This window comes from Sturnira hondurensis, unplaced genomic scaffold, assembly GCF_014824575.4.
Source record: "Sturnira hondurensis isolate 20B ecotype Veracruz unplaced genomic scaffold, ASM1482457v3 Scaffold0005329, whole genome shotgun sequence".
NCBI lineage: Eukaryota > Metazoa > Chordata > Mammalia > Chiroptera > Phyllostomidae > Sturnira > Sturnira hondurensis.
The window spans coordinates 4,690,583-4,716,666 of NW_028077960.1; the positions used below are offsets into that span (position 1 = coordinate 4,690,583).

The 26,084-nt window shown below is 39.3% G+C and overlaps 1 protein-coding gene across 3 annotated transcripts; it reads right to left on the minus strand.

The window, feature by feature from the left end:
* Positions 1-802: 802 nt before the first annotated feature.
* Positions 803-26,009, minus strand: SENP8 (SUMO peptidase family member, NEDD8 specific). Of its 3 annotated transcripts, none has more exons than XM_037047147.1 (2): positions 25,625-26,009; positions 803-3,778 (listed from the first exon to the last, which is right to left on the minus strand). In XM_037047147.1, the coding sequence occupies exons 1-2, from the start codon at positions 25,730-25,732 to the stop codon at positions 3,104-3,106; spliced, it is 783 nt and encodes a 260-aa protein (XP_036903042.1). In that variant the 5' UTR covers positions 25,733-26,009; the 3' UTR covers positions 803-3,103. The 3 variants fall into 3 exon arrangements, with proteins under 3 accessions (XP_036903042.1, XP_036903044.1, XP_036903043.1); XM_037047149.1 differs by lacking the exon at positions 25,625-26,009 and adding an exon at positions 20,051-20,217; XM_037047148.1 differs by lacking the exon at positions 25,625-26,009 and adding an exon at positions 19,885-19,955.
* Positions 26,010-26,084: the final 75 nt, after the last annotated feature.

Genomic DNA, 26,084 nt, shown 5'->3' on the forward strand with positions numbered 1-26,084 from the left:
GGCTAGGAGGGATTGACAAGAAATATTCGAAGTGACACAAAGTCGCAAGGACCTACAACTAAGATTGCTCTACCAGGAAAATCTATCATTTAGAATGGAAGGACATTTAAAGAGCTTTCCAGACAAGAAAAATCTAAAGTAGTTCATTATCACCAAACGACTATTATATGGTAAGTCAAAAGGCCTTCATTAAGATCAAAATATAGATGGCAATACTCAAATATACATATCAACCAACAACTGAATCTAAAAAACAAAATAACAAACAAGCTGAACCAAAACAGAATCATAGATACAGAGAACATTCTGATAGTGCCAGATGCAAGGGGAGGTTGGGAACATGGGTGAAGAGAGGTGAAGGGTTTAAGAAGTACAAATTGGTTGTTATAGAATAGCCATGGAACACAAAGAACAGCATAGGGAATAGAGTAGCCAAAGAACAAATGGACATGACCCATGGACATATACAATGGTGTGGGGATGGCCTGAGGGATAGGGCAGGAAGGCTGGTTGGTGGGGGACAAGAGAAAATTGGGGACAACTGTAAGAGCATAAACAATAAAATATAATTAAAAAGAAGAAAAAGAAAAAAGAGCCCTGGTTGTATGATTCAGTTTTATTGAGTGCTGGCCTGAGAACTGAAAGGTTACCATGATTCCTGGTCAGGGTACATGCCTGGGTTGAGGGGCAAGTCTCCAGTTAGCGGGGGCGGGCGGCGGGGGAGTGTGAGACAACCAATGGATGTTTCTCTCCCTCTCTCCTCCCTTCCCCTTTCTCTAAGAATAAATAAAGTCTTTTTTTTAAAGAATAAAACTTTATTCAGTGCAAAATAATTCAATTGTGATACAGCATGGCTGTGACAAAAACCACAGCTTGAGGGGGACACTGGGGCGAGGCCCCTCTGGCTAGACAATTCTGCTCTGCTGCTCGCTCGTCTGCTCTGTGCCAGCGAGACATCTTCACATTTTAGGTCCAACCAGGAAAACACATTCTTGGCTGGAAAGGGAGCTCAGTCAGAGGGAAGCTGATTTCTGCAGACGTAAATTCCCATCCCTGGTTCCTAAGTGCCCCGTTCTCATGCAAATGAGGACTCCAAATCCTCAACTTGATTCGTCTAAAAGGCACTGTCCTAACTGATCAGAATGGTCCCACTTTGATTGGCCTGGGAAGAAGCTGATAGGGGGATATAGCTGCACAGCCGTGATTAGATGGTGAAAGTGTCAGTCCTGTTGGTTGAAATAGGACTCCAGGAACTCCTCCGTAAGGGCGGCTCAGGTGGCAGAAACACTACAGGCAGACAGGCGATTCAGTACAGGATTCTCCCCGTGGTGAAGTTTGTGTGAGAGGCCCCTGGGTAGAAAAGGCTGCCAGGCTCTGTTTTTGTTTTAGTTTATTTTGAGCACAGTTAAGCCAACAGGAGTCCTTCTCAGTAGGTACCTGCTTCTTCAGGGTTTACAAACACTTTGCATTATCAGAAAGATGACAGTCTTTCCCAGAGAGGATTTTACTAAACGGTTATTGAAATACTGCTCCTATTATCATTAACTATACTCACGGCCTCAACAATTTATATCACTTTTCTTGCTGTCCTTTCCTCTCTACTTCACCTCTATGGCTGACGGCCAGTTGCTAATCTTTTTTTCTGCTGCCCTGTCTTCCATTGTCCTTTTTATCCAAAACATATCGATTTGAAATGGAAACTTTATAGCTTTCTCTTCAACTTTTAGTTTCAGCTTGTGTTCACTCAGGCCTGCTATGTAACCAGTACTTACTTACACTGTGTTTTCCCTCCCTGATTAAAAGGAACTGAGTTACTGCCTCTGTGGTCACTGGGCAGTGAGGTTATTTGGGGCCATGAGGGCTGGGGGCAGGGTTAGGCTGGGGAGGTAGCTGAAATCAGTTTCATGTCTGAAGCTAATCTTTGGTTTTCAAGTGTCATAATCATTGAAATCTAATTCTCATTAGGAATAGAATTAATATGTATACCCAACGTATCACCTATCTAGTTGTTAATCATAAGAAAAAATCAGTGATTTAGAAGGGACAGGATTTCTTTTTCACCCTTGGTTCCACATTTTAAAAATTAATTGCCTGCATTTTGAATTCAGCAAAAAGGTTGAGAAAGGTCACTTCTTCTCCTTTGTATCTTGAAAACAAACCAATTTTTCAGTCTGTAAATTTCAGATATTGTAGTCCTGAAATCATCATGATATAACTGAAAATATATCTATTCTGACAGATTAATGGTAGAGAGGAGAGAGGGAAAAAAACAACTATGACTATCAGAAAGCAGAAATACTTATCTAAAACAACAGATAACTTTGGGAAGTTATTAGCTATGAGTTTTAACACCACAGAGCTTTGGATATAAGGGAGGAGAGTGTGCATGGCTAATACACAAGGTTAAGGAAAGCATTTATCAATTCAGAGTAGCAAGTTGACCGCTCACAGAGCACAGATTAAGAGGTCTACCAGAGCCATTTAATTTAATGAAGTTACTCAAGACACCCCCTTTCTTAAAGCATCTAGGAATCAGATGGAGGAAGATGGGTGACATCATCTTTATCAGCTCTTTGCAAAGGGTATGCGGATAGGAAAGTTCTGCATGGTGAATGGAAGAGGTACCACAGAAGTGAGTAACTGATTCTTACAATATTTAGAACTTGAATTAAGTTAGGTCTTGATCCGCTTCCAGCCAGTGGACTATGCAATAATTTTTTGGTTCTGCTATTATTTTTTCTTGCATTCCTCTAGATTTCACATATTCTTAATTTGTTTTATAGGTTACTGTTTTTCCTGTGGAAGAAGCAATGGAATAAGCAAAGGGAGACGAAAAAGGAATTAATAAATGTTAAAATAGCTTGGCTTTAAGGTTTCGGTGTCTACCTTCAAGACATTTTCATAGAACATGGTGTTCTTAAATTAGGGTTAAAGTGAAACTTTCCATTAGGATAATGCAGAGAAGGACAGACATTCTTTCAGGAAAAAGAAAGAACCCTAAGCTTGCCTCTACCAGGCATGTTCTCTCAGGCACTGAGATGTCGACCATCCAACAAATGGGGACAGGCAGAAAGAGACTTCAAAAATCACAAATATATGATAGCTAATTTCTAGCAAGTCTGGCAATGAGATCTTTCCATTCTCCCCTCTTCTTTGTGATGTATGTAGGAGTGAGTAGTTGCAATAGTGATTCTGGCTGTTGTCTAAAAAAGTTCTGACACAAGGCCTCAGTGTTACATATCACGTACATCCCACAGTCATAGCTGTTTTGTTGAGCAGGGGCTTTCTCTTCCACAAAGGCCAGTTTGTCCCCTTTTCTGCCTAAGAAAGCCTCCAACTTCTCAGCTACCTGCTTTGCATGGACTGAGTTGCTCCTGCTATGGGAATCATAATGAAAAAAGCTATTTTTATCTTGGAGATAAACCAGCAAACTCCAGTGGGTTCCCCCAGCAGCCTGGTTGGAATTATCATTGATAGCTAAAAATACAACTTGCTTGTGCGGGAGGCCCAGGGGTTCAAGGAACATGGCGATCTCTGCTGGGTTGCTAGCGCACTTGATGAATTGAGCGACTTCAGGACTGATGAAGCAGACTCTGTCAGAGCAGTCGTGAAACTGACTGTTGGCAAAGTACTCGAAGGCAAACCCAATGATGTGGTCGTTGAGCCAGCTCGGAGGGTCTAACAGTGAGACGTCCGATTGCCGCAGCAGACTGTCCATGTAACTCAAGACTACAGGGTCCATCTTGTATTGACCAGGGCTGCTCAGAAATTCCAGAAGCTGAAAGAGAGGCAGAAGACAACATTTACTGTTGAATATGATACCTGGCTATCAAATGGGGATAATATGTAATACCTACCCTCACAGGGTTTTGGTAAAGATTAAATACAGTTGTAAACTGTTCGACAACAATGCCTTGCTAAGAGTAAACTTTCAGGAAACTAGGATAAGTGCTTTATGTTAACAATTGGGTAGAATAAAAACTTTGGAAATTTTCCATGCTGAAACAGTAAGCATGGATTTTTAATTTCCTTTTTAGTATAGAGATTGGTTAAAATTACAACTAGTGTTTCACCAAACTCTGTGGCATTAACCATATATTTGACCCTTTAATGAATATGCATGGTAACAATGGCAAATTACTTTTATATTAATGGTGAATTTTCAGAGTCTAAAAAATGTTACTAATTACCAAGGGAAATAGTTTCCATTTTAACATTAATTTTCAAGAGATAAGATACAATATTGCCTCCTCATTCCATAATGTAAAGTGACAGTGATTAGAGTTGTAGTTAACAGGAACTGTGATTTCAAGAAGAGAAAATCATGAGAGTAACAGATATGCAATTAATTCCTGATTTTGCCCAGCCAAGTGCATGAGTGATATATCTTTGCCCATTTCCCATCTTTAACCTCAAGGGGTAAGATAATGACTATGTAATGCTTATAATGTAAGTTACAGATTCTTTTGTTGTTGAGAGGCACTGTGGCACAGGAATCAGAGACCAGGGTATAGCCCGGTTTCTACCACTGATTTGCTGGTATCATTTAAGCAAGTCTTTTAAGTGATTTGTCTTTGTTTTTGTTATTGGTAAAGAGGGCGTATATCTGCTTTGCATGTTTCAGAGTGTTCATAGAAAAGGCCAAATAATTTTGTTTGAAGATATTAAAAGAGCACAAAATGTTGTACAAATAATATTTATGTCATTAATTATTTTTATTAGTAAGATGATCAGACAATTTGAATAGCACTCCAAACCAATGAAAGCAAATGAAGTTTAGAAACAAATATGCATTCATACAAGGGTGGGCAAAAGTAGATTTATAGTTGTTGACAGTAGGTTTGTTAATTATTGTATTATATTATTTCCACATGAAAAACTGTAAACCTACTTTTGCCCACCCTGTGTTATCTTGTCCAAACAAAAGCATGACTTCGAGTAAGTGCAAGACAAGTTGTATGATAAGAAGCACAGGGTTGTTGATTCGATTCCCAGTCGGGGCACGTGCCTGGGTTGCAGGCCAGTTCCCTAGTGGGGGACACATGAGAGGCAACTATACACTGATGTTTCTCTCCCACTCTTTCTCCTTCCCTTCCCCTCTCTCTAAAACTAAATAGATAAAATATTTTAAAAAAAGATTAATATGCTCATGATCACTTGAGGTAAGGTGCTAATAAAGACAGTAAGTCTGGTAGGTGATAAGGTAACAATATTTGAGCCTAACAGAGAATAACACTTCTGTGCCCTGACTTGGCAGCACATCAAAATCATGAAGCAATAAATTGTCAAATGCAGATTGAGACCACACAGCAAAAAAAGACTAGAAAAAAAAGACTACAAAAAAAAGACAAAAAAAAAAAGACTACAAAAAAAAGAGAGTACATTTTCCTAACAATACATATGGTTAGAAAATAATACTGCTGAGAAAGACTGAGTTAAAATTATGACATCAACTTAATCAATTCTGGCTATTAGGTCAGTTATTTTACCACTTGCTTACATTATTAAAAAGATAAAATTCTGTGGCACAACCATTTCATGTGATCAAAACCCTGCAAAAACCTATATAAAAATAAACATACAGTGAATAAAGTAAATGAACTAAGAAGGACCAAAGAGGGTTTTATGCGCATACAGTATGTCATAATGTGAAATACTTCAGAAACATTACAAGGTTACTTATGAGTGGGTATCTACCTGTCTATAAACTGAGATGGCATGAACCACAATTTTCTCAGGAAGAAAGAATAACTTCAACAGAGACGTAACCTGGAGCCAGGAGCGGAGTTAATGAGGCACGGAGCCCATTTGTAATGGGTGGGTCACGAATTTGGCTCTAAGGTGTCTGGCAGTGAACCAGAGAGCATTAAGTTAAATATTCACAATGACCGTAAGGTAAAAACAAAGCAATGACTCGGGAGAGTTAAAAGCTTTAGGTCAGTTTTCTCTCAAGAAATTTTCATCGAAGACATGGTGTATTATAATGAATAATGTTCTCCAATACCCTTATAATAGATAAAATTATTTCAGAGGATTGTTTTTTCTAATGATCCGTAATACTAGCCTGATGGCAAATGAGCAAAGAGCAATCTATATGGACAGTAGGTGCTCAGCTCGCTGCTGATCTGACTTAAGAGCACATGAACATGAAAAAGGAGTGACTGCATGGGTACCAAGCAAGGCTCCCCCAATCACTCTCCTATGCCATTAATGGACACTGTGTAGTGGCAGTGCCAGGTTGTACTGCCCAGCGGATACCTAGACCGGCTCTCTAAGGCTGCCAGCTGAAATCAGATCCACATCTTAACAGCCGACCCAACCAGGGATAGGAGCCTACAAGGAGAAGAATGCCTGAATAGATAGGCACCTTACTTTGGAGGGAGTACCCAGAGTCAGAGTCATGATTTTCTTCAAGAAATTGTTGTGTTGTACCAGTTCAATTTTGAAAACATCCAACACACAGATAATGGTTCAATCCAGGACCTAATTGTGTTCCACACTGTAAGGCTGCAATAGTTTAACCCCAACAATTCTAAAGCAAACAGAACTAAACTAACCTTTGGAAAACCACCATTGGCCAAGTAAAAGAACTCTGAGCTTCACATGTGAAGACTCGAATTTTAGACTCAGTTCTGGTACTCATACAGTTCTGTGTGATTACAAACTATTTAACTTGTTTAAACCTCAGTTTCCTCTTCTGAAAAGTGAGACTATGAATTACAAATACATAGGTTGTTGACCTAAAATGAAGAAACACAGGTAAGTAAAATTAAAAAAATGTATCATTTCCAGATACCTATTGTGCCATCAGGAAATTGATATAACAGTAACTGATAAATGTAATAAATTCAATTTAATACATGGTTATCAAATGTTTCCTTTGTGCCTAGGGACTGGAAAATCAGAATGAGAATAAAATAGTCATAGGTCCTACCTCTATGAGTTTAAGCTTATTATGAATACATAATTGATATATACATACCTCTTTTAGTCTATAAACACCTCCTGTATACCTAACATTAGGTATTGTGGGAGATACAAAGATGTATAAGGTGGCTGACACACAAGGAGAGAAGAAACCCCGAAGCCACAAATAAAACATATGGGAATTCATAAGGAGCAATCATTCCTGGCAAAGAGGGTGAAAGGGAAGGAGAGCTCTGATCAGGAAAGACTCCAAGGAGAAAGTGGCATAAAAGCGGGCTCTTGAAAGGTGGGCAGAGTTAGATGCATGAAGATTGGCATTAAGAAGGCAGAGAGCTGTCCTGGCTGGTGTCGCTCAGTGGATTTAGCATGGGCCTGTGAAGCAAGGGGTCGCTGGTTCGATTTCCAGTCAGGGCACATGCCTGGGTTGCGGGCCAGGTTCCCAGCAGGGGGTGCTCAAGAGGCAACCACACATTGCTGTTTCTCTCCCTCTCTCCTTCCCTTCCCCTCTTGCAAAAATAAATAAATAAATAAATAGATAGTATATTAATAAAAAAAAGAAGGCAGAGAAGCATGGAAAGTGCCTCTAACTGTGCAGTACAGTCAGTCTGGAATAAAGTATGAGTGCAAGTGAAGGCGAGGGTTAAAGGAGGATTACTAGAAGCTAAGCAGTGATAGACCGAATTCCAGGTGGGTCTGGAATTTATACTGGAGGAAAAGGTGAGCCATGAATGACTAGGCCAGTGCTTTAGAAGACTAACGATTCAGCTATGGCACATAGGATGGTTTGGGGGAGAAACTGGAGATCAATTAGATTTTTATTAAAAGTAAAAACAGGAAGACATGACCTCAGGCAGGGAAAATGGTAGTAGGAATGCAGAAAAAAAGGAAGAAAAGGTATTGTAGACAGAGAATCAATAAGTCATTGAAGGGCAGACTGGATAGGAGAAAAAAATTAAGAAATGATCATTCTAAGGGTTCTACTTGTGGTGACTGACTGGGAGGGCGATGATCTCACCCCCCGCCCCCCCCTTTCTCTGAAGAAGGTAAACACACCAGACCTTTTTTAAAAAAATTGATTTTTAGAGGGAGAGGGTAAGGGAGCAGAGAGAGGGGGAGAGAGGAATAGAAACACTGCTGTGAAAAACGTCCACTGGTTGCCTCCCAGAGGCTCCCCAACTAGGGATCTCACCTGCCACCTTCTGGTGCACAGGACAACGCTCCTCACAACTGAGCCACTCGACCAGGGGAAGGATCTCTTTGTTAATGAGGGAGGGAAAAAGAGATGGAAGGGGATCTAGCAAAAGAACCGAGAACCGACCACCTAAAGCCATCCCAGGGATACTTCCTTTCCATAAAGTGAGCACTGTGTTTGGAATATCTGAGGTAGAATAAGTGTCTGCCAGAGGAGTGAAACATTTTCAAAGGGGAATCAGAAAATACAGAGTAAAAAAGAGAAATAAGCCTACTTAAGATTTTTGTATTGTCTGTAACAACCCATTTTTGTTCTGTTTTTGTCTGTTTCCTTCTGTTGATTAATAGCAAACTCCTTCAGAATTAAAAGACCCATGCATTTGGTTTTGGTGAATGGTAAGGGATATTGGGAGAGTGAACTGGGGAGACAATGACCTCCTCAGAGTTCCATTTGTAAAATCCTACAAAATACATTATAGTTCTGTGTTCTGCGGCAGGGAGGCTTTGAATCCAGGCTCTAACTTTGCCACTTGCTGTCTATATGACCTTGGGCAAGTTATTCATCCTCTTTCTGGGCCTTGTTCTCCTCATCTGTAAAATGAGGTAATAATAAAACCTGCCTCACAGGGTTAAATGAATTAAAAATGAGGGAAAACAGTCTGCACAATGTCTAGTATGTAGCAGGCTCTCCAAAAGTCATTTTCCTTCCTTGTTCCCTATATTTGGGGTAATAATAGTAGATCTTATAAACGTCTTGAAAATAAAGCACTTTTTGGTTTCCATAAAGCCACAAAGTCATATCAAGGGTAGATCTGGCCAGGGCACAACTCCATGTTCTCGTGTTTTACATCTAGCATAAAAAGAGGGAATGCTAAACTGCAGAGAGAATGGTTCTCTCCACCTCAGAGTTAAGCAGTGATGTTAATGTGTTGTCAGTGTGCACAGCCCTGTAATTCCTGGGTTTAGTTTATACCTTCCCACTTCTGTCGTGCAATGAAACTAATATTAAATCCACAGTGTAGAACACTTCCTAAACAAAAGTTTAACAAAAGAGACTATTTTTTCATATTAATCTTAATCCTTAAAATGCATACCACTTGAATATTTGTTATAAAAACAGAAGTAAAAAATAGTGAAAACTAACTTAAAGGGAAAATTTGTAACTCCATAGGAGCCGCTGTGATTTCCTGCTGATGTAAGGGAAGAAGCTGTTGGTTCAGCAGGAAAAAAACTAGGTTGGGAGTTGGAAAACTTGATATTGGCTCAGACCTTCAATTCACCTGCTGCTTGACTCTGGAGAAGTCATTAAATTTCTGGGTTTCTGGCTCGTCACCTGGGGTTTGGAGCAGATAAATAGTGATCCCAGCTGGGGGTACACATCACACCATGCATGGGAATTTTAGAGGGCACATGTGATCTATTTCTGGGGCAGGGTCTGGGTACCTATATTTTTAACCTATTTCCAAGTGATTTGCCATTTTCAAAGTTTGTTATCCTCTTTAAAAATCTTTTAAAAAATCCTAGTTTTCTTGTCCGAGGGTCAATAAACTACAGCCCACAAGACTAAGTCCAGCCCACTGTCCGTTTTGTAAATGAACCTTGACTGGAACAAAGTCATGTTCATTCTTTCACACAGTGGCCACGGCTGCTTTTGATCTACAAGAACTGTTTAATCTGCAAAATGTAAAATATTTACTGTTTGGCCTCTTAAAGAAAAACTGTGCCAATCCCTACTATAGATCACTCACATGTAATCTATTGTAAACTTCTAGGTTGAATCAACTTAAAGATTTTTAAAGGTCTAATAAAGCATTGGGGCTATTTATCAAAATATCTTAAAGACATTTTCCAGGTAGAATAACTAACCTTTAACTAGAGGTGTTACTGTTGGCTCTTTCTATCTGAATTTTTGATGAGAAAATGTTTAAAAATACTAATTATAGAGGGTATAAATAATAATTGTCTAGTTTATAGATGTATAACTAAATTATTTATAAGATCAAAAATAGACATGAGGCCCTGGCTGGTGTAGTGCAGTGGATTGAGTGTGGGCCTACAAACCAAAGGGTCGCTGGTTCAATTCCCAGTCAGGGCGCATGCCTGGGTTTCGGGCCAGGTCCCCAGCAGGGGGTGCTCAAGAGGCAACCACACATTGCAGTTTCTCTCCCTCTCTTTCTCCTTCCCTTTCCATCTCTCTAAAATAAATATTAAAAATACACAAGGATAGTAATTAACAAGCATTTCATAAGGTGTCAAGGTAAGAAATGTCCAAACCTGTAGATAATTTTTATGAGTTTATCTGACCCAAAATGACGACAACTGCCAGGAACCAAAATCTCAAGGGATTGAGAAAATGCTCTGGAGAAGGGCAATTTTGCATCTTATTTTATACATTAAAATCAAAGGAGAAGACTTTAGAGGGTTACGAGAAATCCACTGGTGATTAGGGAGGTCAGAGAAAGCAAAGCAGAGTGTGGGGGACCTCTAGGATTGGATAAAAAGTAAATGATAGACAGATACTTCTTTTATATTGGTGCGAATGGAACAGTTAACAGTAACAGTATAACAATAACGAGGGATTTTGTGGTCTGTGCTCTAGTGCAGTGATTGTGAGCCAAGGGGTCTGGAAAAAGTAAATTACCCTGACTTTCCAAAGGCGTGTCGTTGCAGATGCAAAAAGACAATAGGCTTAGATAAGCTAAAGATGGACCTTTGTCAGGGAAGATACCTAGTTTTAATTTCAGACCATCCTACGTGGTTACTTTCAGTCTATTACTTTGTAAGGCCCACTCTGCGGGCCTCCTCCGAGCTTGTCAGGTTCAGTAAGTGGCTCCTCTTTTGTCCACAAGGTATGAAGCAAGTCTCACAGCTTCTGGGAAAAGATGTCTGTTAAATGAAGTAGTGATCCAGAAGTAAGTTTGTTTGTTTGACCTTACAGCACAATTGAAAAGCATCAGGCAATGAATGCATAAGTAAGTGGAACAACTAATCATGTTTCTTTCTTTCTCTCTTCCCTGCCACCACCAAACCAATCAAAAATTTTTTAAAAAAGATTTTATTCATTTTATTTTTAGACAGAGGGGAAGGGATGGAGAAAGAGAGGGAGAGAAATAATGTGTGGTTGCCTCTTGTGTGCCCCCTCCTGGGGACCTGGCCCAGAACCCAGGTATGTGCCCCAACTGGGAACTGAACCATGACCCTTTGGTTTGCAGGCCAGTGCGCTCAGTCCACTGAACCACAGCAGTCAGGGCTCAATAAATAAAAATTTTTTAAAGCAGAAAAATATAAAGTAACAGTGAAATGAAAAATGTGTCTTTTTATGAAAAAAAAACTTAGACTTTTTGGCCAACATAATAGAAAATAAATTTGAAGCTGTTAATAAATGTCTTATACTTTGTTAGAAGTATGTCACTTAAAAATGGTATGGTATGTTTGCCAGTAGTTATCAAACGGTTGCCAATCTAATGAATGCTAATTGCCTACTTTTTGGTTGTAGTAATACAGAGTTGGAGTTCCATTCTTCTCCACTTTGTTAAAAAGAACACAGATTTTCCTTTTGCTTAATATTTTTCTCCTTATCTGATCCCTCCAGAATTTGGCAGTTCTTAATGGGTGAGTCACAGCAATATGTTTGTTTGCATGAATTCAGTAAGAATTTGTTCTTTTTATAATAGGACACATAAACCCATCTTCCAATTGTGGTTTTATTAACCAAGACTTTGACTGGAATGTCATGTCTGAGAGATACATGCCTGGACTCTGAATGTCGCCATAAAGCTTTAAGGAATTAAGAATGACTTTGAAAGCTGATAAAAGCCCTTTAGAGAAATAGCCTGGTACCTTGCCTATTCACTGCACTTTTTCCAGGTAAGAAACAAAAGTTGCTTTCCTGAGACATGGCAAGAAAGAAACCTGAAGACATTTTTGGGGACCTCAAGCACCTGAGGAATTTATCTAAACCTGTAGGCTTTGTAGGCAAAACCTGATGGCAACTTCATGGCTTGGCTTCTTGGCCCTGAGGGGTGAATTAAAGGTCAATCTGAAGAATCCTTATGAGATACCAGCAAAGCAGATTTAAAAGAACCTATATGATTGCTATTCTTGTTGTGTTTATGCAAATAATCAGGTCAAATTAAAACTGGACTTATTGCAGTAAATAAATTGGTTTTAATTTGGCTCTTTAATAAAAGTAAGGGTGATCTGAGGGAGAGAAATTGTGTTTCCCTAGAATTTGTAATACAGTTGTGGATATTAGCCTCTGGTTAATTGTCTTCAAAGTTGTGGTTTTCTTGAACTGAATTCTGAATCCTCCTAGTGTTCTTCAAACCTCCAAACTAATGTTTCATTTTTCTCCCATTCTTTGACTTGGAATCATTAAAGATTAAAACTTTTTTCCCCTAAGTTTTATGCCACACACAATTTACTTGAGCAACTGATGTCATCACCAGAGATGTTCAAACTGCAGACAAGGAGGATCAGACTGTCACTGCTTGCTTTCATCCCAGTAAATGCCTTAATATGGAAGTCTCCTTGACTGATAGTCTTACAGACTCAGAAACTGGTTTGTGATTTGCTGTGTGCACTAACCTTTACGTTTTTGTTTCTTCTGTTTTCATAGGCATACCCTCGATTAAATACTTGACTGCTTGTTTACACAGTACAGGCCTCACTCTGGAAGCCCATCTGCACTGCTCCCTCCTGAAATGAGACTCAGTGTTTTGGGTAAACTGACTTTTTGTCAGCACTAGATTGATAAATCGGTAAAGCAGGGAGTGGTCTATCGGCTTTAATCCTGGAATATAAAATATTATTACTTAAAAGGCGGGATTGAAGGGACCAAAGTTCTGCTACCTGGAAACTGCTTTGGGGACACTGATTTTAAATTGTCTATTGGGTACTTCTGGCCAAGATGAAGGCATATGTAGACACACTCCTTGCACAACCAAATGAAGGACAACAACAAATTTAGGAACAAAAAACAACCAGAAAACTGCCAGAAAACTGAACTGTATGGAAGTCCAACAACCAAGGAGTTGCAAGAGGCAGCTGGAGGAGTGGGTGGTCCTACATTTGTGTGCCAATAAACTGGGAGGAACAACTCGGGAGTGAGACAGACCACACAACCCAGGGTTCTAGCATGGGAAAGAAAGCCTCAAAACCTCTGACTGAAAAAACCTATGGGGGTTGAGGCAGTGGGAGAAACTCCCAGCCTCAAAGGAGAGTTCCCTGAAGAGACCCACAGGGTCCTGGAAGGTACACTCACCCACCCACCCACCCACCCAGGAATCAGTGCTAGAAGGGCTCAACTTGCTTGTGGGTAGCAGGGGAAGTGACTGAAACCTGGCTGAGAGCTGAGCAAGTAACACTGTTTCTCCCTGGACCTCTCCCCTACATATAGTGCCACAATGCAGCCAAGTGGGTTGCCCCACCTGGGGGGGAATACCTAAGGCTCTGTCCCTTACAATGTAACCAGTGTGCTGACACAAAAAAAGTAGCCCAAATGAAAAAACAGATAAAGCTCCAGAAAAAACACAACTAAGTGATGAAGAGATAGCCAACCAATCAGATATAGAGTTCAAAACACTGGTAATCAGGATGCTCACAGAAATGTTTAAGCATGGTTGCAAAATAGAGGAAAAGGTATAGGCTATGAAAAGTGAAATAAAAGAAAGTGTAAAGGGAACCAATACTGATGACAAGGAAACAGGAACTCAAATCAATGGTTTGGACCAGAAGGAAGAAATAAACATTCAATCAGAATAGAATCAAGAAACAAGAATTCAAAAAAATGAGGAGAGGGTTAGGAACTTCCAGGACAACTTTAAACGTTCCAACATCTGAATCACAGAGGAGCCAGAAGGAGAAGAGGAAGAGCAAAAAAAAGGGAAACTTATTTAAAAACATAATGAAGGTGAACTTCCCCAATCTGGCAAAGGAAATAGACTTCTGGGAAGTCCAGGAAGCTCAGAAGAGTCCCAAAGAAATTGGACCCAAGGAAGTACACATCAAGGCTAATAACATTAGCCAAGATTAAAGATAAGGAGAGGATCTTAAAAGCACCAAGAGAAAAGGAGATAGTTACCTACAAAGGAGTGCCCATAAGACTATCAGCTGATTTCTCAAAAGAAACCTTGCAGGCAAGAAAGGGCTGGAAAGAAGTATTCCAAGTCATGAAAGGCAAGGACTTACATCCAAGATTGCTCTATCCAGCAAAGCTATTGTTTAGAATGGAATGGCAGATAAAATGCTTCCCAGATAAGGTCAAGTTAAAGGAGTTCCTCATCACCAAGCCCATATTATATGAAATGTTAAAGGACTTATTTAAGAAAAACAAGATGATCAAAAATATGAACAATAAAATTACAACAAACTCATGACTATCAACAACTGTAACTAAAAAAACAAAAACAAAAACTAAGCAAACAACTAGAACAAGAATAGAATCACAGAAATGGAGATCATATATAAGGTTATCAGTGGGGAGGTGGAGCTGGGAGAATGGGAGAAAAGGTACAGAGAATAAAAAGCATAAATGGTAGGTAGAAAATAGACAGGGGAGGTTAAGAATAGTATAGGAAATGTAGAAGCCAAAGAACTTACATGTATTACCCATGGACATGAACCAAGAGGGGAAATGCTGATGGAAGGGAATAAAGGGGAGAAAAAAATGGGAAAACTCTAATAGCATAATCAATAAACTAATTAAAAAAATAAATTGTCTTCTGGGAAACAAATGACTCAGAGGAACCTTTGACTCTTTCCTTACCCACAGATTCAGGCAGAAAGGAGAACATTCAGAAAGATATCAAAATGTTCCCCTTAGCTTAATTTGAATGAAGTATGGTAAACAAAAGGGCTTTCTACAGGTGTGATACACATTTGTCCATGGATGCCCACCCCCCCACTTAATCTTGAATACTATAAAGCTGGTCTCCCTCTATTACCTGGTTCTTACCTCTCATCAGAACTTTAGTTGCTATAATTCTTTTTCTCCATTTTTGGACCATGCCCTTTTAACCTTCTTGTCAAATTTGTCACCTCTAGGATACAATAAGGATGCCAGCTTGTCCAACAGTGCTATTCTCTAGACATCACTCATGATGCCTTCCAAGGACAACAGCAGACTGCCCCAGACATTACAAAACCCCTCTCCCTTGTGGGTAGGCTCCCCTTCCCTTTTGCTCCTTTCTTCCTGTGGTAGACAGCAATAATCTTGGGGCCTGGATGTATGCCCTTTGACAGGAGAAAAAAGCTACAAAAAATGAGAACCCCATCATTTACCTTTGTAAGATTACAAGGGCCCAGGATTCTTGATAGGGAAAATGTTAACATAGGTAGCCAGCTAGTTATTCATCAGAGAAGAGAGCAAGTGGATTTAAACATTAAGCCTAATAAACTAGAGAGCTGAATTGGACATTAAGCCTAATTCACTAAGAAGTTGCACCATTCACAGACTTCTCAAGGAACTACTGCATCCTTGGCCGAAGGGACATAATCCCCGAGCAATCCCTGCCTGAACAGAAAGAATCAGCCTTCTAGTCTCCCCAGAGGGCAACTGGCCAGTAGTAGGGTTATTGGGGGTGGGGTGGGGCGGGAATAAACAATAAAGGGGAACTTCCTCTGCTGGGCACATGTGCACTAGAAACCAAGACCATGGAGGCAAAACTTTGAGGAGTGCACAATAGGAGCCAAAATGGCAACATAAAGAGGCAGAGTCTAGCCTGGAAAACCTGAAAAAAGACAGGATTTGATAGTGGGAGGACCCAGCACAACACTGCAAAGGACTGGGAGACTGGTTAGTTTGAAAGAAAGCCTGTCTTTCCCCAAACCTAAGGAAATATAGTTAACAAAGGCCCATTTCGGTAGCACGGGTTTGTTTGTGCATTGGTTCATTTGTTCCTGCAGTCTCTCTCTCTAGCAGCCATGTGGGCTGGCAGCCATGTGGGTCAGCAGCAGCGCGGGTCCAAGCTCGGCGCGGGTCCAAGCTCGGGCCTGGCTGCAGCAGTGCAGAACTGGCCAGAGCACAGCCAGGAGCAGAGACTATGCTGGACTACTGGTGCCCAGGGTGATGGCATCGCAGTTCTGGATCCTGACCTTGCTAATAGGCACTTACGCTCACCAGGCCTAAGACTTCTTCTGAAGACAGAGCTAAGCCACCTAGTTGTGGTGAGATCCTGGGCACCTGGGGGCAGTCCTTCGTTTTTGCTCCAGTAAATCTTACTACTACCTCATCCTGCTATACGTGGGACCCTGAAATGCTTTTCTTGTGACGGTGTGGAAGAATCCTACCTATTTCCACTAGCAACACTTCCTGAGGGCTGGTATACTACTTAAGCTGTGACCTTTGAGTGGTTGGCTCTTTCTGTTGGGTAGATTTTAGTTTAAATGCTACTTATTCAGAGATCTCGTGACCAGCCAAAATAAGATGCCACCACTCATTCTCTTATTACTCTAATTTCAGTTCCTTATATAGCACTCACGTCTATCTGATAGTTTTTAAAGCTTACTTCTTTTGCCCTGGCTGGTGTGGCTCAGTGGGCTGAGTGCCAGCCTGTGAACCAAAAGGCTGATGGTTTGATTCCCAGTCAGGACACATGCCTGGGTTATAGGGCAGGTCCCCAGTTGTGGGTGTGTGAGAGGCAATTGATCCATGTAGCTCTCGCACACTGATGTTTCTCTCCCTCCCTTCCCCTCTCTCTAAAAATAAATAAATAAAATCCTACAAAATTAAATTGTTTCTTAGTTAATTTTCTTTCTCTTTCTCCCTCTCCCTAAAAAGAATGCAAACTCCATGAGAGAGAGAGAGCCGAAGCATCTTGTCTGCCTACACTCGCTTACTATTCTAGTCTCTGGATCTAAAACAGAACTGGTCAGGCAGACACTCAATAAATAATTGTAGAATAAATTAATGAATAATGGAGTATGGATGTCGACGTGATATGAATCAAATTCCGCAGGGAAATATTTGTATTTACAGAGTCTCAAAAGTGTAAAGGCCTTTACTAACTCTTTTAGTCTATCTTCCTCATTCATGCAAGAATTCATCTCTGCTCTCAAATAAAGATGCTAAAGCTTGACTCACAACTAACCATGTGATATTGGAGCAGAAAAACCCATGCATTATCAGGAATTTTAAATACGATGATGGAGTCATTAGAAATCAATGGAGAAATTATGGATGATTCCATGTTTTCCATGAATACTATGTTCTGTAGCAGCACTGTCCAACAGGACTTTCTGCAATGATGGATGTGTTTTCAACTGCAATGTCCAAATAGTAGCCACTAGCCACATGAGACTACTGAGCATGCGGAATGTGGCTAGTTTGACTGAGGAACTGAATATTTAATTTAATTTGAATTAATTTAAATTTAAATTTAAACAGTCATATGTGGCTAGTGCCTACTATTCTGAACAGCACAGTTCCATAGGATTTCATAGGTGTGACTTGAAAGCAAAAAAAGATTACATGGTCAAGTAAGTTAGGGAAATGCTGTATCTTAAAACTCCTTATTGGAGATTCTTAATGCATACAAGCATATTAAAGGCTGGAAGAAGTTCTGCAATAAAGAAATTTAACTTTTTATGGTCTAATTTTTTCCCCCACACTCATTTGACCATGAAACACTTTTTGCTTTTGTTTTTTTGTAGTGTATCCATCAGCCCCTCACTGTCTGTGTGGTAAAGTTTGAGACACACTTGCTGAATCATTTGATGGCAGTGGATAACTTGTTACTCATTTGATTTAAAAATAAAAGAACTTAGGTCTCTATCTCATACTTTTTATCAAATTACTATGTTTTACATTTGGTAAAATTTAAATGTAAAAAATGAAACAGTATTATTAAGAGAAAATGAAGCTTAATACACTTATACAACTGATCAACACACAGATGGAAAGACACTAAACACGTAACCAGGAATCAAAGAAATACAAGTTAAAGTAAGATTTCATTTTTCACCTATCAAATTAACAAAGATGAGGAAAACTGATAATAACCAGCATTACTGACAGACCGTGGGAAAACAGGCATTCTCATTGTTGAAAGGAGTGTAAACAAATGGGAGCTGTCGGAAGAGTAATTTGTCATTATATTTTTATTCTTAGGAAATATGTATGTGTAGGTATCACACTTTCAGAAATTTATCTTAAAAGAAATGTTAAAGATGTGCACAAAAATTTAACAAGAATGTTCACTACAATATAATAGAAAAACTGGAAATGATCTGGAAGTTCATAAGAGGACTAGTAAACTTGAAAAATAGGGTCTCCATACAATGGTATATTTTTTAGCCATTAAAAATAATGTTGTAGCCCTGGCCAGTGTGGCTCAGTTGGTTGAAGCATTGTCTTGCAAACTGAAAGGACGTTTGTTCCATTCCCAGTAGGGGCACATACCCAGGCTTCGGGTTTGGTCCCCAGTTGGGTGCTTATGAGAGGCAACAAACTGGGAGGCAACTGATTGATATTTCTTTCCCATTGATGTTTCTCTCTCTCACTTTGGAATCAATAAATATATCCTTGGGTGAGGATTAAAAAAAATAATGTTGTAGATATAATTTTATTGACATAGAAAATGTTCATAATGTTATAAAAAGGTTATATAAAAATCTGTACAAGAAAAATATACATAAAAATAATCAATAATGATAGCTATAAAAAGTTTAGAGAGTTTTCTTTAAAAGGATTATTTAAACTTAACTTTTTCCTTCTTTGTTCTGATACTGCTTGCTTCCCCCCTTTCTTTTAATAATGAGCACATATCTAATAAAGTTATTTCTCGTTAGAAAAAAATAAGATATACCACCTCCCATTCTTTTTTTTACAGTTTACCTTCAGTATATTTTTTTATTAGTTTCAGGCGTATGGCATAATGATTAGACAATCATATACTTTACACAGCGTTCCTCCCAGTATTTCCAGTATCCACCTGGTACTACACACAGTTATTACAATGTTATTAACTATATTTCCTATGCTGTACTTTGCATCCCTATGATTATTTTGTAACTATCAATTTGTATTTCTTAATCCCTTTACCTCTTTCACTCAGTCCCCCAACCCCCTCTTCCCACTGACAAATACCAGTTCACTGTGTGTCTGTTTAAATTTTGTTTGTTCATTTATTTTGTTCTTCAGATTCTACACATAAGCAAAGTCGTAGAGTATTTGCCTTTCTCTGACTGACTTATTTCATTTAGCATAATGCCTTCTAGGTCTATTTATGTTGTGACAAATGATAAGATTTTATTCTTGTACTGGAAAATTATACAATGCTGAAGAATGAAATTGAAGAAGATACAAATAAATGGAAGCATATACCACGTCCATAGATAGAAAGAATGAACATCCTCAGAATGTCCAAACTACCCAAATCAATTTACAGATTCAGTGCAATTCCTGTCAAAACACCAATGGCATATTTCACAGAACTAGAATAATCCAAAAATTTATATGGACTCACAAAAGACCCTGAATAGCTCCAGAAATCTTAAGAAAAAAGGAAAAAAAAGTTGGAGGTATCATGCTACCTGATATCAAACTATACTACAAGTCTATAGTAATTAAAACAGCGTGGTATTGGCATAAACACCAACATATAGATCAATGGAACAGAACAGCGAGCCCAGAAAGAAACTCATTTCTACACGATCAGTTAATATTTGACAAAGCAGGCAAGAGTATACAATGGGGTAAAGACAGTCTATATGATAAACAGTGCTGGGAAAATTGGACAGAAAGTCGCCTTCCACTCTTCCACAGACCTAAAATATCTGTTTCTTCAGTTCATTGGTCTCATTTCTGTTCTAATCTCTCTTCTATAAATCTTCAACACAAAGATTTAAAAATAATTTGACATTTATTAGAATTAAATTATGTCCTACTTTTAAGTATGATTGTATCTGCAATTTCACAAAAAGCATCACTTACAATGCAGAGCACATGTGCTTTTCATGGCAGCAAAAGTAGAAACATTTTCCGGAAGTTCAAGACTGTTGTTTGTTTGTTTCAATTTCCTCCAATTAAAAATTTCCTTTTAATGTAGCCTAAGTCATTCAGTGATTTGTATGAAGAGGCATGTGAAAATTACCAAGATTTATATTATAAATCCTGCAAGAGAAGGCAGAGATTAGATATTACTCATCTCTTATCTTCAGTGCTTGACAAACTGGAGAAGTTTTAATAAATGAATTTTTTTCTGGAAAAAAACACAATTGAAATACGTTTTGAAAAACTAAAAACATGAAATTGTTATATACATTTTTAAATTTTGTAAGCTATTTATAAATTTGAACAGTGTTCCTTTATCATTAATCTTTTAAAAATAGAAGAATTCAGCTCTCAAAGTAGAAAAACCACTTGGTATGATGACACCTGATAACTCTATCGCCCTAGATTTCATTTCGTCCTGCCTGGGCCTCGGAGACAGACTGGGTGAACTTTTACGATTTCTTCTAGTCCCAAAACTTCATTTATTGCTCTGTTACTAGGCATAGCTATGAATGGCTAAGGTGTCACTGACCATAAAGACAACTTTATTCTCTCAGTCTACCAATGCTATTTCAAGGGTTCTATCTATAATTGTGTCACATTTCCTCTTTTTGCTTACTAGAAACTTGGTGTTAACACCAGCCTTTTCTTAAAGTGAACTTGTTTTGCTTAAAATTTTCTGAGAAATGATTTCACACAATTGCAAAATTGAAAAGACCAGGGTTGTAAAGACAGTATGTATGGAGGCCATTCAATTTAATGACAGGTCTAAGATAATATTTAATAAAGTGACCAGAATTGTATTTTATACAATTGTATTATATACAATAACAAGTAAAAGCTGATAAGCTGTGGGTGAGCTGAAGTTATAAAGTGCCAGATTTCACAGACGATCACTGAATTCAGCACATATTAGCTACAGGCAAACACAGATTGAAAGAATATGAAAAAGCCATCACCTTTTAATCTTTTTTGTCTTGTAGATTTCAAAGCCTGGCAAATTACTTTTTCACAGATAGTTAAGAGGTAAATTATTACAAAGTCCTAATAAAAGAATTTCAAAAATGTACTTAGAACATAGTGGGGCTCAATAAATATTTAATGAATATTAAATGAATGAATATTTAATGAAATTAAATTCATTTAATATTTAATGAAATATTTAATGAATGAATTAAAGAAATAATACATTTGTTTTACTGTAGTGTGCTGATAGGAAAACAGGGACCCAATTATGATATATAGAATTTTCTATCTTGCAGTTTGTCTTTAAATGTTAATTAACATGAATACTTGTGAGTTATCTGATCAAGTCTGAATTATACTATACATTAAGTCAGGCTAAACATTTCCAGCAACTACTTATTTTAGCTGTTAAAGTGTCAAGTTGCTGAAATAATCAGTAGAGAGAAAATTAGAGCCAAATAAGGTCAGAAATCCCCAAGCTATTGTTTTGATGGAATTTAGCCTAACACACTACCCTGAGAGAGTATTTATAGTTGGCTCTTAGGGAAGGCAGGCCTAAGGTTTTTCAACTTATAGATGTTCAAAGATAATAACTATAACCAGGACAATTTTTAGTATCCGGACTGTGTTCTAGTGCTTTCATAGCAGATGAATGTGTGAAGGGATAGCCACTTAACTGGAAGAAAAAGAAACTTTTAGAGATTTCCTGTAATAAAATTATAACCCTCATAAATTTCAAGCATTCTCTCTGTTTTAAGATAGACCCATTCTTCCTCTCCCCCCAAAGGGGTCAGATAGATGAACTTCACCCTCTGCATAAACCTGATTTTTAATCTACATTGAACCATAACACTATTCACATGATCTCTAGTAGCTGGATGGACAGGAAGTTAATATAGGCCAGTCACACCGAAGAAAGTATTCTCGTAGAGAATCTGGTTCAGAAAGTTAAGTAACTTTACATTACTCATATGGTTTAGTAATACTTGGACCCCAAATTTAATTTGTTGATTAATATGTTTTAAAAAGTGCACAATTTGGGGACTAGCTTGGATTTGGGCAGTAAGTTTTATATACATAGTCTGAAATTCATGAGTTTCCAAAGAGATAGGTTATCTGGGCCTTGAAGAATTTCTTTTTGTTTGCTAACACATTGTATTCATCTAGGAGGTTTAAGGGATTGCCAAGGAAAGAAGTCTTGACCTTAACAAGTTAGACATGTAGGATCTGCAGGTGTAGATTAAATTTAATCAAGGAAGCTTTAGCAACATTTGGAAACCGATAAATGTAGGAAAGCCATTGCTTATCAGAAGTGCCAACATTATCATTTTATAACACAAAAGAACAGAACAGCTTCTTGATCATGTAAAATGTTAACTGACCTTCATACTGATATACGTTCCTGTTGAACAGTATGCTATTCATTTCAATCTATGTTTCTTTAGACTAGCCAGTCACACAGAGGAAATAAAAGTAATTTAGCAGACTCTTTGAGATCACTTTATAATAAAATTTAGTCTCAAAAGAATCACTTAATTATTTATTTAGTGATATAGTCTCTTTATTCCTATCTTCTCTTCTGATGATTTAAGCTGTATACACATTACTGCTAGATTAACTTTTCACACCGAACTCTATTTACATTATTCTACTCCAGAAATTTTCACACCTATCCATCATCTGCCAAAGTATAGCTTGGCATTCAATGATTTCCACAAAAATAGCCCCAACATATTTTCCCCAATTTACTTCCTAGCAGTGCTCCTGTCAATACAGAGATAGCTACAAGCTCAAAGCTCAGTCTTCCAGCACGCCTAACTTATTAGGCAAATGTGACCCCTAAGGTACTGGAGGAGAAGGAAACAGCCAGCTCCGAACTTGAGCTCTAACAGGAGAAATTGGGAAGTGAACAATGCTCTAGTGCCTCTCTGAAACACTGATTTGATCTATTATGCTCTTGTTTAAAATCATTAGAGTGAGCTTTTTCTACATCTAGCATCCATGGGCCAGGACGTGGCTAGAATTTAAGGGGTCCATGGACTTAGATTGGGAAATAAAATTTTATTTTTATTTCTAATAATCTCTAGCTGCAATTTGGCATTTTCTTCAATAAATATAGGCAATAATCCAGAATAGTATCAGCAGTCCTTTTGTCTTCTGCCACCAATAGAAAAATGAGATATTTTCACATCACATTAAAGTTATTGCAGGTACCTCAAAATATAATTTACACTCATCATTATTTTGGAATTACACAATTAAACCTGCTGCCAGATGGTATTTATTGCACAAAGAAGGAGCATGTATAACTACATTACATGCTTGTTTTAATATTTTTAAAACTTTGAAAAAATTGGTTTCACTCATTTCCATGTATTTTATTTTATGCACTTAAAAACATTCAGCGATAGGGGTCACAGGCCAGGCTATTAAAGAGTCCATGGCACGAAAGAGGTTATTTTCTTTTTATCTTTGTTATTTATACCTATTAATTGATTATAGCATATAAAGTAAATTATTTTAGCATGGGATTCAAGGCTACATTTTATCATCTTTATCTCTGCCCCACCCCTTCTCTCCAAGCTATGCTCTAGTCATACCCATACCACAGGGACTCTCTTATCTGGAGGCTGAAAGACAGGTTTTTGGATTAACCCTAGTTGGTAGAGAGTAGCCCTGCACCAGCTTGGGCTTTGCTTTTACATCCTCTCTCTGCCAGTCCAGTGAATTCTTCTTTTAAAGAAGAAAACAAACTTTCTTTTAAAGGTTTGTTTTCCCTATTAGTATAAAAGCCTAGTGGGGCTGTATCTTAAATATCTTTAAAAAATGCAAAAAATACGTTTACTGATTTTAGTAGAAGGGAAAGAGGGAGAAAAACACTGATGTGCGAGAGAAACATCAGTTGGTTGCCCCCCCATATACACTCTGATGGGGAACTGAACTTGCAACCTAGGTATGTGCCCTGACCAGGGATCTAACCTGTAACATTTTGGGTTACAGGAATATGCTCCAACCAACTGAACCATACTGCCCAGGGCCTTCACTATCTTCATATCTCATTCCTAACTAAAATGATTGGTGAAATGTATAATTGGCAAGGCACTGTGTGTAGCTGTCTCCAGGGGAACCAAGTTAGTCTTTGCATTTCATAAACTGGCTCAGCTCTGACTCTGTTAGGGATAAAAACGAGGATGTTCCTGAGCTCTAAGGATGGATCCCCAGCTAATAAATCCTGAATGGAAGGGAAAGGGAGAGGAAAGGAAGGGCTGTAACCGAGGGGACCTGATTAAAATTAAGTGATGGAATTGTGCTCAAGGGAAAGGCAGGAAGGGCTGCTTCTTCCATTTCCTAGAGCAGTTATTCTACACTTTCATCACTGTTGAAGCTTCTCATTGCATCCTCAACTCGCTCTCATCAAATGAGACCCATTCTAACGTCACAAAGCCAATTCCATACCTTCCTGTCCTTCCCTACTTCCCAACCTTTCCTTTTCTCTCTAGCTTACTGGTTCTCAACCCTCGGTATANAAGGAAGGGCTGTAACCGAGGGGACCTGATTAAAATTAAGTGATGGAATTGTGCTCAAGGGAAAGGCAGGAAGGGCTGCTTCTTCCATTTCCTAGAGCAGTTATTCTACACTTTCATCACTGTTGAAGCTTCTCATTGCATCCTCAACTCGCTCTCATCAAAAGAGACCCATTCTAACGTCACAGAGCCAATTCCATACCTTCCTGTCCTTCCCTACTTCCCAACCTTTCCTTTTCTCTCTAGCTTACTGGTTCTCAACCCTCGGTATAGATAGTCACCTCAGTAGAGAACACTGGTGTACGGACCCCAGATGTATGTATGTTCCAATAGATTAGACATCATCAACCCATGAAGTCTCCACTTCTTGGTTTCATGGTACACTAAGTCTCCTACCTTTAAAGAAAATACACTTGCAGCTCATATTCTCAGTCCTCATCCTTTTCACCCTTTACAATGATGCTTCCTTAAAGTGTAGGCTGCACCAGTATAGTTTCCATCAGCTATTTCTTTTTTTACTGTTCCGGACCAGTACCATCATATGCTTTTGTGCCTGTCACTTTTTCTCCTTTTCTCTCCTATTTCTTTGACCATGTACTGCTCACTATTCTTCTAACACGTTAAGAGTGGCTCAAAGGTCGCCCTGGAAAGGGTTTCCTCGTGTCCTTCTACACAATTGATGGCCTCCCTTCTATGAATATCCTGTCATTTTTTTCTATTATAATTTTACTTTACTACCACTGCGGAGTCTCTCATCGTCTTCACCATTACACAGCACTTCAGGAAGCTGAGTGAAAAGTCGGAAGAATGAATGGAAACAAGGACTAGGAAACGCAGATCGGGAGCGGGGAGGGGAGAAGGGGCGTGGTGTGAAAAGGGGCGGGGACTAAGGGCCACGGTGAGATCCGTGCGTCGGAACTGGGAAGGGGGCATGGATACCCTAGCTCTGAGTGGGCAGGGAACCGGTTCCCTACCGGGATACACTGACCTACAAATCGAAGTCTGCAGGCCGGCGGTTTCTTACCTGCCTGGTGCCCCACCACCTCCACCAGCCTTCAGGAACCTCTGTATTAGCCGGAAAGCGAGAGCTATGGTCGCAAACCCTGAGTTTTCTACCCCAGCCTTGCGACATTACTCCCCACTAGAGGGAGAATCTAAGGCAGAGCTCCCAGCTCTGCCGTAAGGTGAGGAAAAAAGTTTGGGCGGGGCCGCCTGGGGCGGACGGAATGGGGTGTGCTCGCGCAAGCGCATACTCTACTCTCTGGGAGCGTCACGTGCAAGCGGGCGGACTCCTGCAGGCGGTAGGGGGCGTGGGAGGTAAGTGCGCGCGCGCCTGCTCCTCTGCCGCTGGAGTCGCACGGGGCGGGGCCGCGTGCGCGGGGTCGGGGGCGCGCGGGCGGAGAGCCGACTAAGGACTCGGCGGCGGTGGTTGATAGCCGCTTAGAGTCCAACCGAGACCTTGAGGGTTGGTGGCGCAGGCATCC